At 36.2% G+C, this 16253-nt stretch overlaps 1 protein-coding gene across 1 annotated transcript; it reads left to right on the forward strand.

Annotated features, from left to right (window-relative positions):
* The first annotated feature begins 2367 nt into the window (after positions 1–2367).
* On the forward strand, positions 2368–3516 carry LOC122406318 (uncharacterized protein F54H12.2-like). The gene has a single exon (XM_043411712.1). The coding sequence runs from the start codon at positions 2368–2370 to the stop codon at positions 3514–3516; it is 1149 nt and encodes a 382-aa protein (XP_043267647.1).
* The last annotated feature ends 12737 nt before the right edge of the window (positions 3517–16253 follow it).

Consider the following 16253-nt stretch of genomic DNA (forward strand, 5'->3'; position numbering starts at 1 on the left):
ATCATTTTTTGAGAGAACAGCGCAAGCAACTCTATAATCAGCTGATTGGCTTTTACTGTAACATTTTGCTTTGGGAGCTTTGCACGCTATCATACTATTCAAACTTTCATTCGCTTGACTTGAAGCAGCAACACTGAATTTAGAAGCATTGTTAGCGTATGTAGAAAAAACTTCTTGAAGTTTAACAAACAAAAATTCGTCTTTTAAAACGATAGTTTGCTCATTACCATTTTCAGCTCGTTTACACCATTCCCCACAGTTTTCGTGCTTGTTAAAAAAATGCTCAGGAATATTTTTCAAGCTATTGGCTAAACTAAATGTATCATTTTTATTTTGAGCAATAGCATAAGAGAAACATTTTTTGAAATGAGCTATGACTCCTGTTTTTTTTAACTCCTTGTAGCTGTTTGATAATTCATATAATTCGCTAACAAAATTTTTAATCAGATGATTATTGTCAGCTAATTTATAAATTTCAACATTGCTTCCTTTCTTAATAGCAGCAATAGTTGAGCTGTCTTCGTCGCCAATTACGACACGAACCTTCAGATTCTTTTCTTTCAGTATACGACTATTGTTCACGAGTTCTGCCCCAGCATCGGCTTCCATAGCTTTGGCGCTACCTTCGAAATTTTTCCTGCAATCGTGACTTTGCGAATGGTGACCTCTATCACACAAACTGCATTGACGATTTCGAGTCGTGTAATCCAACACTTTTTTACCAAAAAATCCAATAATCGCTCCATAGCCGTTTAAACTATCATAACTTCTGCCGGTACCTCGTTTGCTCCAGCCCATATCATAGGATATTATTATATTAACAATATCCCCACAAGCATCATCAAAATTATTTGGGTTAACGGAAGAATCACTAGAGGATTCAAGAATTTCAATGTGAGAATATACGTCTTGAACTATCTTGGAAGGCCTAGGAAGGAGAAGAATCAACAAATTTAGAAAAATAGTTCAATTTAAATTTATTGAATTTTGTCGATACTACAAAAAATTACCAGGCATGATGGACTAAAATGTCAACAAATATTACGTCACTTTGTTGACATCCTTAATAAAAATAAAATATTGCTCATGTAAAAGATTTAAAAATTGTAAAAATAGTCTGTAAATAAATGAATTTTTCGATTTATAAAAAAATAAATATGAAAAAAAATTTCACAAATGTATAGAGATTGAAATCTTATGAAATATCCGAATTGGATTGTTTGTAAAAAATCAATACATGATCAAAATTCACTGCGAGATTTAAAATTGAGATAAAAAATTCATTGAAAAATTCCAAAAAATAATTTGCCATGTTTTCTTACAAAACTTTTGCAAGTTCTTTAGCGTGTCTTAAAACAAGTTGTCTCTCTTCTTGAGCTGCTTTTTTGCAACTTTCTTTTGCAGCGTCTTCAATTGTTGGACCGACTTCCCGTTCATACCGTTTGAACATGTCCATAGATATAGTTGGAACATCCAGGCACGAGAAAATTTTATTCAAACCAGTGCATCCGAGTCCTGAGTTAATACCACCTGTAAATAATTATATAATTCATCACTATTTGATAACATTGTAGATTTTATTGATTATACCATTTCAATATAAATAATTACCAAGTACAGCTGCTAAATTTGTTTCAGAGTACGTGCCCTTGGTGCACTGCAGTTTGTTTCCACTGTTAACAACATTTAGCGTATTACAGCTGCGACATGAAATAGTCCATTGCGAATGTAAACCTTCGCGTGTTTCACTTTTTATATCTCCAAAACTCAAGATAGATTTACAGGTACAACAAATCATCTATTGTTCCAGGACTTTGAGGTTAACTATCCTGTTTCCGTCGCACACACTCTCTTGCAACGCGCTTTTTTTATTCTTTTTTGCTTCTGCCATAGCCAAAAGTGCCTTTCGTCTATGATCGATTACCTTTTGCTTTGCTAAAGGACCGTTTTTCTTTCGTACTCGTCCCGTCATTGTGAAACAATAAAATAAATACCTTGTTACTTTTTTGATACGACTGTTTTCACAAGGAGCAACGTTGCCAGACGTGAGAGTTCTCACACGTACAGACTAGAGCTACGCGTGTGTGACTACAGTCATTCGCAAAAGTTTATCGTTTCGGGAGGAGTGGGGAGTATACTCGAGTATCCTCAGCTCCGATCGCGGCGCACCAACATTTAAGCGCGTATTGTACAACGATAACCCCCTTAAAATCTGAGCTCGAACTTTTTTCGCTACCACCTACGCAAACTACGATCGAGGGATCAAATTGGGTGCACTATAAGCCTATTTCCTCTCTAACAGATGATTCTCCGATAGAATTCGTCATTCTCGGACAAGGTGATGGGTACATCGATCTCGTTCATACCATGTTAAGTCTTCGTGTGCAAATAAAAACTCCATCTACCTCTTTGCAAGCTGAAGGATCGAAAGATGCGCCCAAGGAATTACCAGAAATTGCTCCTGTAAACAATTTACTACACTCCATGTTTAATCAAGTGGATGTGTATTTAAATCAAAAATTCGTTTCACCACCGAATAACGCTTATGCATACCGTGCTTACATAGAAACATTGTTAAATTATGGGCCTGCGGCCAAAAAATCTCACTTGACTTCCGTTTTATGGAGTGATGATACTCCAGGGAAAATGGATGATACGAGTTTTAAAAATAATATCGGCTTGCGAGAAAGAGCAAAACTACTATCAGCTGGAAAAACAGTCGATTTAATTGGACATTTACATTGTGATATTTTCAATCAAGAACGTTTCCTTTTAAATGGTATAGAAATGCGTCTACGACTTGTGAGAGCAAGAGACTCGTTTTGTCTAATGAGCTCTCAACCGGATATTTCATGTGGCTTGAATATAAGCGAAGCTACATTATTAGTAAGACGAACAAAAATCGCACCAGGAGTTTTACTCTCTCATGCTCGTGTATTGGCAAAAACAACAGCAAAATACCCTCTTACACGCGTTGAAGTTAAAGCCATTTCGCTACATGGAGGAGTGCATGGAGAAACGATTGACAACATCGTGCTTGGGCAACTTCCAAAACGAATCATAATCGGATTTGTCGATAATCGAGCATATAATGGAAACGTTCAAATGAATCCGTTCAATTTTCAAAACTATAAAATCAATTACCTCTCATTATATGTGGATGGGGCGCAAGTACCTTCTCGACCTCTACAACCTGATTTCACCCAAAATAATCTTTACATTGATGCCTATCATACATTATTTTCTGGTACAGGAATACATTTTTTGAACGAGGGTAACTCAATCAATCGAGAAAATTATCCAAAGGGTTATTGTCTCTTCGCATTTGACTTGACACCTGATCTTTCCGCGAATACCAGTTCGCATTGGAATTTAGTGAAACATGGAAGTGTGAGAATCGAGGTACGATTTGCCGAGGCACTCGCTTCTACTGTAAATTATATAGTATATGCAGAATATGATAATGTTCTGGAGATCGATGCCTCGCGTCAAGTAATTGCTGACTTCAGCGGTTGAACTTCAAGAAAAAGCAGGTGTCAGATTACTCTGCATTCGTCGTTCGTCTTTTCGACGGAGAATTGGATTTTGGAGAGAAAACAAGTCAGTTCATCGCGCGCCGCTGTTCAGTACGGACGTAAAAAATGGAAATAATCATCGACATTCAGGGAATGTGTGATAGAGAGCATCGTTTTTTACCGAAAGAAGTTGCCGTCGTTGCTCTAAATCAACCTTTCACCATGCATTGGATTGTTTCTCCTCCATACGCATTCCACGAACTCCCCAGCATAATACGTCATGAGAATCAAATTTTGACTCTTCATCACCATGGATTGGAATGGTACGAGGGCGATGTCTCCTGTAAACAACTTTATGCCAATTTGCGTGAAATAGCACGGCATGCAAAAACTATTTGGACGCGCGGTCACGAAAAAGCCGATTTATTGAGCCATGTAATTACGCGAGAAATCAACGATCTCGAAAAACCGGAATGGGGATGCCCAGGATTCAAAAAATTATCCACGTCACGCAGTAGATGTCTACGACATAGTTTGGGTGCTGTGAAGCCTACGAATCGTTGTGCATTAACGCAGGCTCTCATGTTGAAAAAATTTATCCTACGGATGAATAATCAAGTACCTGTCACTGTACTCCCGGAGGAGGAGAAAAAAAATCCAGAAACGGACGACAAGAGTGAAGATTCATTTATGAGTTGTTTCCCCTGTATAAATTTTCCTCAAAACGAAGTTCTCATTTGAAGGAATAGAAACTATTCATGAGCATTATAACTCTGCGATATGCCTCTGTTATGAATTCAGATATAAAGTGAAAAAGTATATCTTTTCACCATTCTTCAATTTGCTAACGGAGCATGAACACACAACAAATTCGAGACGCTCTACATTATTTACCGATTGCGACTACTGGAGTATTTCCGGCTGATGAAATTCCTCGTACTTGGACAAGGCCTGCTGGAATAATTATGAACACAGATGAACACTCAAAACCTGGCGATCACTGGGTCGCAATGTACGTTGATCGAAATGGAAGCGGATGGTACTTCGATAGTTACGGATTACCACCAATCATTCCACAATACCTCGAACGACTCCGGAGAAATCGCAAGTTCTTCCGTTTCAACGTTAAGCAACTCCAAAGTGATTCTTCAGACGTTTGTGGCCAATTTTGTGTTATTTTTTTGCACCTTATGTCTTGTGGTTTTGGTATGGATAAATTCAACAATCTCTTCTCTGATAATCCCCGAAAAAATGATGAAATAGTGCGTTAATATTATAAAGCCTTCGCATCCCGTCGGATAAATAACAGTGTTCGTAAAAATGATATGATGAGTGGTGGTGGTGGTAGTTTCTCGGATCGTAGATTTGCTTGTACACGAAGGTGTTGTACGCGTAGATAAAAAAATGCAGCGCGTCAACTACATAAACAATATTGTAATCATAATAAATATGTGGGTTTTTTCAAATATTTTGTAAACCATTAATGTATTTAGAATATGAGTGAAAAATAAAAAAAACAATTTAAATGTATTCAACAGTGTTATTCGACCCACTACTCCCAAAGAGAAAAAAAGAAAAAAGTAGAAAAACATACAGGTATGGTACTTCTCACACTATCCCCCTCCTTCCCCCCTCACACCTCTCCGCCAAGCTATTTACCTGTGGAGTGGGAAAAAATAACTTGGAGTGGGTAGGTGTTGTGGTGGGGGAATGAGTGGGGATAGGAGTCGGGGGCGCCATACCTGTATGTAGTCTACTCGCGTCTCTTTGTTCAACGAATGTGTACGCCGAGATTGAAAACGATAAGAGTTGTTATTAATCTCTCTGTGAACAACAAAAGTTGAACTATGGGGAATTTGCGCCGTCCAAATTCCCAATCGATAAATAAATATTGAAGCGAAACACACTCTCTAATAATTTATTTCGAAAACATGGCACGCACGAGTGTTTACACCGGCGGCCATGTTGAAAAACTGTCACTTCGCGGAGCGGCGCTCGGGAAGCGAGGCGCTCAGCGCTGCCAACTCAATTTCATTTCAACAAAATTCCCTAGACTCTCAAAATTCTTGATTTTATTAAATATTAATTAAATAATCTTTTTCTTGTTAAAAACAAAGATACGGACTGTTAAAAAAACATATTTTAAACAATTAGGTGAAAATTTCAGAGTAAAAACATTTAATTTTTTAAGAAAACTTTTCTTTTATAGATTGAGCGTGCACAATGCGCATGCGCGGTGACCTACTTTCACAGGCACGTGCAATAAACTCAGTCTTGACCAAGCAATGAATGAAAATAAAATAAAAATGTTATTGTTCAGAAAATTAATAGAATATAAAACAAAATAATGGGAGAAGTCTTAAAATAAGTTAAAATTGATCAAAAACTATTTTATTGATTCATATCAAATTCTAGCACATGCGCATTGTAATTCTAGCTCGAATCAGCAAATTGGGACCCACGTGGGGCATTACCGAGCCAATAGGAGAATTTAGAGTGGGAGTCCCTGGTTCGAGATTAAGTCGCGCAGCGAATCAGAGAGAGGGACAAAGTCGAAAAGTATTATGATCATTATTTCCTTTGTTTCAACGGGTATAAAAACCCGAGCGCAGAAGCTCCAGCAGCTAGTCTCATCTCGAATCTCGCCACGCTAGGAGCCAGTCACGTCTCGAATCTCGCAGAGCTCGACTCGCATTCCCAATTACCAAACGCCAGTCTTGCCTCGAGATCTCGCCACGTAAACTCGCCAAATCAGACGAGAATAAAGAAACATAAATTTTTCGCTCATTTCAAAAATAGCTCTAAAAACAAAGAGCAAAATAACATCGCTATTATCCCACTCAGAATTCAAAAAACAACACCTTTCCTCTCTCACGCTAAGAGGGCCGGGTTCATTCGATTTCGTTTGAACTCAAGATTCTTAGGTGAGATTTTCCGATCTATCCAGGAGGGCCGGGACAGTTCGATTCCGTTCTGTCTCAAGATTCCTGGTAGATTTCCAATCCTTTTTCTATCCAAGAGGGCCGTGGCCGTTCGATTTCGTTCGGTCACAAGATTCTTGGGTAGGACTCCTACCTTTCCACGCCAGAGGGGCCGGGACAGTTCGGGTTCGTTCTGTCTCAAAATCTCTGGGTGGATTCTTTTCCATCAACGAGTCATTGTTTTCTGAGTGGTGATTTAACTAATCAATTAATTTGTTTTCAATCAAATCTGAGTATTTTCTTTATTCTCAAAACGAGACAATTTCGAGTCATTTATTATTTCGAGTTAATTAAATTATTCCAAAAGCGAATCACTCACTAAAAATCATTATTTGAATTATATCGAGTCGAAAGAGTGAAATCAGTAAGAAATCCACTCGAACAATCAAATTTGTGTTATATCGAGCCAAAAAGTGAGTTTATAAAATTATCCAATAAAATTAATTAAAAATTTGTCAAAACCAGCGTTGGCGAGATTATTATTGTTATAATTACGAGAAATATTAGAAATTTGACATTAAAAACAAATTCCTTCATGCGAGATAATAATTATTATAATTTCGAAAAATAGATAATTGCGAAATTCCAATACAAAGAAAAATACCGGAAACAAAATTCTCATGCAAAACAAAATTCATTTATTTTTGTAATTTAATCCGTGAATATTCAAAATTTAATAAATAATTTGTTATTTTCAATTTAATTTCATTTTACTTTTGTTTTTCTTTCATGCCCGCTCTTCTTAATCATAGAATTGCTCGAATCCACGCGTGACGGTGTGCACTAGCACAAACGTACCGTTACAATATATAGAAATCAATGGAAAAACAATAATTGAGCGGTGGGGAATTTGCACCCTTCAAATTGCTAATAGTCGAAATAATATAGACATGGCTATGGAAAAACAAAAGACAAACGATGGGGAATTTGCGCCGTGCAAATTCCCCACCGCTCAATTATTGTTTTTCGTCGTGAAGACGACAAACAACTTTCAATTGTTTTGAAAAATTGTTGCGCGGCGTCTCGTGTTGAACGATAAAGAAACGCGTTAATAGCTAATCGCTAAAAATGCAATCGAAACGCAAAATTCGCGCATCAAACGACAAAAATTTCGACGGATATACGTATAATATTCATCATTCAACTGGGGAGCATAGTTGATAAGTGGAACAATAAATAATTCGCACAAGTATAATAAGTAAAAGCTCTTGTCCACGTGGAGAGTATAGACGGCAAGTATATGTCGGAGTTTTAAGTTTGTTTCTTGTATGTTTCACTTTCCCCATCATATTTTTAAATATATTGGTCAACCAATTTTATTGTAGCCAATACTTTTAACATGCATAAAAATTGGTTTTAAAAAATTCCACCCATAGGTATGTAGTGTGCAATCAAAAGAAGAATAAAAACAGCCCCGGTTATAGATGCGAAGATGCGGGCAATTTGTTTCGAGAGCCAAACAAGCAGGAAACATTTGTGCTTACTTATAAACACAATGGACAGCCAAAACTGGACGAAGTAAAGGAAATCCATTCGTTTAAAGTAGACATCAAAAATAGAATAAAAACCACGGTTTTGGCGGGGCAGCCGACCCAGGTTTACAACGGTCTCGTTGGTGAGTAAGTCCATCCAGGTCTATATACGTAAACCGTGGAAAACGTTTTTGACCTCATACAACGTGAAAAATTATAATCAATGGAAATTTTACAGACATTCATTGGCCGCATCAATGTGCCCATACGTAAGCGTTCGTTCGCAAATGGGGCGGGATTTCCGTCAAAATCAGCCGCGGAATCCTCCGAATTTTCTTGCGTACGCAGAGTACCTCATGTCGTCGGAGGGAAAATCTCTTTTGAGGTATAAAATAGCGAAAAACCCCAAGAGCTGGATCAACGCTTCAATGACAGCTCAATTCGTCGGTGAAGAAGAGAATCCGTCACTGCTTTTATATTCACTGAAATTCGTAGAGTTATTCGAAAACTCGAAAGAGATGCACCTCGATGGTACATTTAGATTTAAGCCCGTATTTCGCCGGAGGCACCGACAGCCTCATCAACTTTTTGTAATTTCGGGTGACATCGCTGGAAAAGTAAATATATTTATATATATAGCAAAAAATTTACAGCATGGATATACAATTAAGGGATACTAACTATAGTACTTCATTTTTTGTCAGGTTTTTCCAGTAATATATGCCATAATGGACAATAAGAGGTAAATTTCGTATGAAAAAATACTGGAAGCAGTGCGCGATGACATCGCATCGGGGTGGAAACCACGTTATGTTATTTCAGACTTTGAAACTGCAATCAGGAATGCAGCAGATGCCGTCTATTCTGGGATCGAAAAAGTTGGCTGTTTTTTCCATTTCACCCAGGTGAGTGCAATCCGTGCTTCCACATAATCTTTATTTTTCTTGATCTTTTTTTACCACCTTCGGTCCAAATCAATCAGATTCACGTAAAAACATGGAAATCACCTTTTTGTCCATAGTGCGCAAAGATATATTAAAAAGTCGCATTCATTTTTTTAGTACAATATGTTTTTTCCGTAGACTATTCAAAGACATTGGCGGAGCTGTGGGCTTATAAAAGAGTTCCGGAAGGATCCAGTGGGGATAAAACTAAAAAGAATGGTTATGGCACTACCTCTGGCTCCACCGGAAATGATTGCGCGGCTCTTCACCAAAATTGTGAATAGCGTGCCGGACAACATGGCATCGAAAATGACTCGCTTCTTAAAATATGTTTTCGAGCAATGGATTCATGGTTTTGGAGCAAATAACTTATCAGTACATAATAAAAAGAGTTTTCGAACCAATAATGCTTCCGAGGCAATAAATAAAAGTCTAAATGCCCTACTGGGCTCTATCAAAAAGCCATCGGCTATGATTTTTACTCGTAAGTTTATATCAAATTATTCATTTCATTGTAGAATCTAATTACGTTTGGAAATATTTTAAAAAAATCCAATTTTTTTTTCAAGGTTGTTGTTGCAACATCAGACATGTACACATACTAAAGTCATCTCCATGGTAGAACGATTTTTTTCGACACTCATGATAAATGTTAATAAATGTTCAATAAAATAAATATAGAGATTTCTAATTACCGATTGTTCCCAATGTTCATTATTTTCCAGATCCTAATAAAATTCGGAGAATACCGAGGAGCAAAAATTTTGTTTTCTGGGCGCGTATCAGCGTAAATGACGCCGGAAGTCATCAAATTTTCGTTGACGGAATAAATCATTTTGATCCGGATATGAGGAGACGTCTTATCAAAATTGGTGAGACGAAAATTACCGAAGGTAAGTTGACAACATATAAAACTCAAACAATTTTGTCTCAATTCACTGCTCAATAATGAATCTCAATTCTTTTTATGTTGCAGCTTCAACAACGATGGGAGGAATCCCGGTCGACTTACCAATCCAAGTCGAAATCAACATCGATTAAAAATAAAATTATATAATCTGTTTTGTTTACTCTTCAAAAATATTTCTTGTTAAGCATGTTTTCTCGTTAAAAACGAGATTGTTAAATAAATATTATCAAGTTACATGCATGTGACCATTGTACATATGTTAAACAATCATGTCTAATTATTTATTATTCCTTCAAAAACTAAACATAATTCTATTTAATTGTACTAATATTTGTCTCATTTTTTACATGAAAATGTAAATGCTATTATACTTGTAAAATTTTTAATATTTTAAAAAATTTGTAAATACTGTGACGAAACACTCGCGCGACGGCCCGAGCCCGTCGAAACTAACGAAACTCCGCGATCTTTAGATCGCGGACAAAACATCGCGGCGACCACGCTCGTCGTTATTGACAGGTGGCGGACATCTTAGGCCGGTAGGCATGAGTCTGAGTGGAGCTACCGGCGCCGCTCTGAACTTTGCCGCGCTATATTTTCGGAAAATAACTCTTTTCTTTTTATTTATTATTTAACTCGTCCAAGCGAGTAATTAGGTTTAAAATCATCGAAAAAAATAATATGAACTTAAGGAAAATAATTACAAGTGTAAAATATGATCACAAACAAAAAAATGTAAAAATCGACTGCTACGCATGCGCGAGCAGAGCGTTGATGAGCTATAGGACGCGTACGTGACTTTTAGCAATTGTAATTATTCGAATCGTATTTAACAAAGTGACGATGCCAAATTAAAGACAAAATTGAATAATAACTAATCAAATCGAAGTTTTTATTATTGAAAAACAGAATAAGCTGAAAATCATAAAAAGCGGTAGTCCGCGCATCGTATGTTGGCCCGCTCGACCAACGGGCGAGCGCGGATCATGGCAACGGGCCAATCTGAGAAGGCGTTACAAGTTCATGCGCAGAACCGGTCGAAAACGGAGATTCTCGGCGCTCGAGAGTTTCATGGTGGGGAACGGGGTATAAGAAGCGCTGCGCGACTCATTCGGCAGTCAGTTCTCCCTGCCTCAAGGATCAACTCGGACCTCTCTATCTTACAGTACTAACTAAGCACTCTGCTCAAAACTCATAAATTCCTTTCCTAAATTATCCTGGATGCCTGGAATCTCGGAACGATTCGGTGACGTTTCAATCCCAGAGTCCAGGGTCCACTCTTAGTTTTTCCAAATTTCCGTTGCACGGGATCTCGGAGCGATTCGGCGACGTTTCAATCCCACAGCCCGTGGACGGTGAATTACCTAACCTAGTGGATGCACAAGATCTCGGAGCGATTCGGTGACGTTTCAATCCCAGAGCCTGTGGTCTACGCTATCCTGTCTTAACTCATGTTAGATTCTATTTTGTCATTTTATGATCGTTAAGAGCAGAGCTATAATAATTTTTTTTTTGGTTAATTAAAATTTTAAATTCAAATTTGATAAAAATCTTGTCCGAGTTGGCCGGGTACGGAGACCTAACGCAATTTAGAAAATTAACAAAAATCCAAGAGGCGATAGATCGAGTTAAAATTATATCAAGTCAAAACAAAATTGAAAAATTGTAAAAGCGAAGAGATCCTCTTGGATTCATTTATTTTTTTTTTTTAAAGAAAACAAGCGTGAAAGGACATCGGGAATATTGAGTTTCGCGAAATACAGCGTGCGGTAGACATTGATTTTCGGGTTTTTGCGATTTTAAAAAACAGATTTTTGTTTGTACACTTTAAAATTCGAAAATTGAGAAATTTAAAATTTCTCAGACAGAGAATTTGCAACGTTTTCGGGTCTTTCGGGTCTCTCTCTCGCCTGACCCGGTAAAATAAAGCAAGACAATAGAAAAAAAAACACCAAACTGTTTAAATCATCAAAAGCAATCGCGAAGCTTTTTATTTTTGTCAAAATTCGATCAGTTATTTGAATAAATTTGATTATTTTAATTTTCTACAAGAATTCTTGGTTTCCGCGTTTTCCTTCATACCTGCTCCTTAATAATAAGGTAGCTCGAACCGACGCGTGGCGGCGTTCAGGCCAGGTCGGCTAGAGCGTTTCGTTACAAAATATATATATGTACACGGTGTGTATCTCGTTACGCATAACGGTCATCGGCGAAGCCACGTGATGACGCACCGTACATGTTTGTAATATATTCGTCGAGAACACTATAATTGTCTACACATTCGACGCGTCGCGGTTTCGAATTATTGTCGCGCACAAATGTAATGAAAATTTTCGATCGCGCACAACGTATTTCAACAGGACTTTAGAATAATATATGGTGGAATTTTTATATCGCGGCCGCGCATGTATATGCGTACGTACAATTTTGTCGTTGCAAACTGAGAGCGGAAGTCGTGATGTGTGTTCGAGAAAGGTCTTCGTACTACGTTAATCATGCGAAATAAATGGCGCTGAATATATGTATTTTTTAAAAATTGTCACACGACGATGAAAAAACGTCGATATGCGCGCGTCTCAATAATAAAGCGAGGCAACGAAAATTCAATATATACAATTCATATCGTCGAGCTAATTACAATATTTTCTTTGTAAACATTTATTGAATAAAATCACGTATACAGTGACGATCTCTGTAGTACATAATAATATACATATACTGTAACGTAACGCTCTTGCCGACCTGGCCTGAACGCCGCCACGCGTCGGTTCGAGCTACCTTAATTTTAAAAAGAGCAGGTATGAAAGAAACGTGAGAACGCGGAAATTAGATTTTGACAATTTTAACAATTCGGATTTATTCAACTTTTATCGATTTTACAGGATCGTTGATTTTTTTATTTATCATTTTGATTGCATTCGACTATTGGGGAAATTTCGATTGCGCTCGCCGTTTTCGAATTGATCAAATTTTTAATTTACACGTTTTTTCGCTCGCTTTTCAAAATAGTAGTTTCAATAATTCGAAAATGTTTCGGTTTTATACATTAAAAGAAATTATTATACCAGGAAAAAATTCTATAAAAATAATAAACGAAAAATTGAAAAGTTCAAAAAAATTCAACAAAAATAAAAAACAATCGAAAAAATTCTGTAAAGAAAAATAAAAAAATTTCAAAAAAATTCATAAATATTGAAGACATTGAAAAATGTACTATCCAAGTTACATGTAGTATAAAAATGTATGATATCAATTGGAGGCCAAGTTTTTATTGATAATTTGGAATATTTATCGAACAAATTGGAAACTTTAATGAAATTCATGATAATTATTTTCAAGAAAAAAGTTAATGAAAAAAAAGTCATAACGGAAGTTACGTGCAGTACTAAAATGTATTATATCAATTCGAGGTCAAGTATTTATCAGTTATTCGAAATATAATCTCCGGCGACAAATGAGCGTTGAGAATCCTTGTCGGGCTCACAACGTTTTATCAAAATTACTAAAAAATTAATGGAAATAAAATCATTAAAAATTCACATGAAAGTCATTCGTTACTTCAACAAGGTACACACTTTAAAGAATCGATTCCCCTCCGACTTTCAGGATCCCCTGGTATTATTCACAACATTCAACTTCGATTGGATCGGTACAAATTATGTTCAAATACGTCTTAAACGTACTTGTCCGGCCCATCACTTTTTATTCAAATTGCTCATTCGAAAACAAATCAAAAACGAAGTTAATGCATGTGTTAATATTAAGGAACAGTAATTCCCGAGAAAATAATTTTCCTTCGAATCGCTCTTGTCAAAATGAAACGAAAATGAAAGATGAAGTTGATTAATCTATTTATATTATATGGAATCATAATTCACAACAAAATCATTTTTCTCCAAATTCCAGGAATCCACTTGTCGTACTCGACTAGTGATATTTATCAAAATGTGTACGTGACTATAGAAAAAAAACATTGCATGGCTGAGTAGGTTCGAAAATTTCTAGTAATGCGCCTGATTATTTCTCATTTTCATTGGTTCACTGAAGAAAATGAGAAGTGGATATTGCTATACGAACTTGCGAACAATCAAGTTCAAATTAATTGGAGATCTTATTTTTATTTCTATCCATTTTATTATATTTGTCATTATAGAACAGCCCTGATTTGTTTTCGAATGAGCAATTTGAATAAAAAGTGATGGGCCGGATAAGTACGTTTAAGACGTATTTGAACATAATTTGTACCGATCCAATCGAAGTTGAATGTTGTGAATAATACCAGGGGATCCTGAAAGTCGGAGGGGAATCGATTCTTTAAAGTGTGTACCTTGTTGAAGTAACGAATGACTTTCATGTGAATTTTTAATGATTTTATTTCCATTAATTTTTTAGTAATTTTGATAAAACGTTGTGAGCCCGACAAGGATTCTCAACGCTCATTTGTCGCCGGAGATTATATTTCGAATAACTGATAAATACTTGACCTCGAATTGATATAATACATTTTAGTACTGCACGTAACTTCCGTTATGACTTTTTTTTCATTAACTTTTTTCTTGAAAATAATTATCATGAATTTCATTAAAGTTTCCAATTTGTTCGATAAATATTCCAAATTATCAATAAAAACTTGGCCTCCAATTGATATCATACATTTTTATACTACATGTAACTTGGATAGTACATTTTTCAATGTCTTCAATATTTATGAATTCTTTTGAAATTTTTTTATTTTTCTTTACAGAATTTTTTCGATTGTTTTTTATTTTTGTTGAATTTTTTTGAACTTTTCAATTTTTCGTTTATTATTTTTATAGAATTTTTTTCCTGGTTCTAAATCTTTTTTCTATGTCATCCAGAAACAAGAGACCATCAATGTACTTGTCCCAACCTTGTTTTCCCTAGGGGAAGTTTATGTTTTGATATCTTGCCTTTTTTCTCAAAAGTTCCTCATTTATGTTATGACGGTTATAGGAATTTAGTATAAATTTCTATGAATTATTTGCTTAGTACATTTTTATAGATTCCATTCTCATACGAACATTTTTTATGGGATAATCTTTTTCATGAAATTATCAGCAAATAAGGGACCATCAATGTACTTTTCCCAATCTTATTTTCCCTAGGTATGATGTTCGGCTTATAAAGTTGGTTTCCACCATAAAAGACCAATTTTTCGTAAAAATTGTAGTGAAAATATTTCGTCACAAGTCTGCCCTTGAACTTTAGCGATTTTTTTCCTTATACTTTAATATGTTATGCCTATTAGGAACTCAACAGCATGGAGGAATCCGGGATGAGGCCCGTGAAATGAATTTCGGTTTATAATGTTGGTTTCCACGTAAAAGACCAATTTGTCTTCAAAATTGTACTGAAAATATTTCGGCACTGGTTTGGTCTTGGACTTTGGTGATTCTTCTCCTTGTCTTCTAATATGTTTTGTCTATTGGGAATCCAAGAGCATGAAGAAATGCGTGTTGTGGGCCATAATATGATTTTCGGCTTATAACGTTGGTTTCCACGAAATAAGATCTATTTTTCGTTAAAATTGTACTGGAAATATTTCGTCACAGGTCTGTCTTTGGACTTTGGCGATTTTTTTCCTTGTAGTCTAATATGTTTCATCTATTTAGAACCCAAGAGCATGGAGAAAAGTGTGTTGTGGGCCGAGATATGATTTTCGGCTTATAACGTTGGTTTCCACGAAAAACAACAAATTTCTCGTCAACATTGTACAGAAAATATTCCGTCACAGGTCTGTCCATGGAGTTGGGCTATTTTTTTTCTTCTACTCTAATTTGCTATGCTTATTGGGAATCCAAGAGAATGGTAGAAAGCGGGTTGGGGACCGAGATATGATTTTCGGCTTATAACGTTGGTTTCCACGAAAAAGGACCTATTTTTCGTCAAAATTGTACTGGAAATATTTCGGCATTGGTTTGTTCTTCCACGTTGGTGATTTTCCCTCTTATCTTCTAATATGTTTTGTATAAAAGGAACCCAAGAGAGTGAAGAAATGCGTCTCGTGGGCTGTAATATGATTTTCGGCTTATAACGTTGGTTTCCGCGACAAAAGATCTATTTTTCGTCAAAATTGTACTGAAAATATTTCGTCACCTGTCTGTCCTTGGCCTTTGGCGATTTTTTCCAAGTCTTCATACCAAGAAAGAACTGATGTAAAGATTTCCTCAATAGAACAGATTTTATTTATCCCTTTTCTTCAAAATTCAAATGAAAAATAGATCAAATTCAAGACACGAAAAATCCAACAGATTTGCCCACTTTAAATGTCGCTTTTGCATTCTGAATCTAGAGATTTCATTTCATCCAAAACGTGCCCTCAATGAAATATATTTCCAAAGTTTGCAAGTGGCCGCTGAGGTCCAATTATCCACAGTTTGATAGTTGCTGAAAAAAAGTACCCGTAAACT

Source organism: Venturia canescens, chromosome 2 (assembly GCF_019457755.1).
Source record: "Venturia canescens isolate UGA chromosome 2, ASM1945775v1, whole genome shotgun sequence".
Lineage (NCBI taxonomy): Eukaryota > Metazoa > Arthropoda > Insecta > Hymenoptera > Ichneumonidae > Venturia > Venturia canescens.